General features: G+C 53.0%; 1 protein-coding gene across 1 annotated transcript; it reads right to left on the bottom strand.

Moving 5' to 3' along the window:
• Window positions 1–54: 54 nt before the first annotated feature.
• TM35_001371000 (uncharacterized protein) lies at window positions 55–351 on the bottom strand (the record flags this gene model as incomplete). The annotated part of the gene is made up of 1 exon (XM_029031872.1): window positions 55–351. A coding segment is annotated over one exon (297 nt), but the record flags the coding sequence as incomplete, so codon positions are not given.

Raw genomic sequence — 351 nt, 5'->3', positions numbered from 1 at the left:
AGAAGGGGGAGGAGGAGAACACGACCCCACAACCCAAGGCGGGCGGCCAACTTGTCAGCGTCTTGTGCGCAACAAGAAGAGAGAGAGGTGGGGGGAGGCTCCCTGGGGTGTTTCACTTATAAAATGAGTGGGATTGGGAATAGTGGAAAACTCTTGCTTTCCCACTTCAACGCTGGCGAAGATAGGTTTGAAAGGTATTCCGCAAAGATGACCCTTCCCCGTTCCCCTCGTGACATGGTGTGGCCATGCAACCGCGCCTTTTACTCGGTGGCACGCGGCACCATGAACAAAGAACATGAGGGTGAGTCCTTCCCTATGATAAAGGCAAATTCCGCTATGGTGATGTGTTAA

The sequence above is a fragment of the Trypanosoma theileri genome (assembly GCF_002087225.1).
Source record: "Trypanosoma theileri isolate Edinburgh chromosome Unknown TM35_Tth_137_V1, whole genome shotgun sequence".
NCBI lineage: Eukaryota > Euglenozoa > Kinetoplastea > Trypanosomatida > Trypanosomatidae > Trypanosoma > Trypanosoma theileri.
The sequence above is the reverse complement of the archived record's forward strand: the minus strand, read 5'-3'. Positions and strand labels throughout refer to the sequence as shown.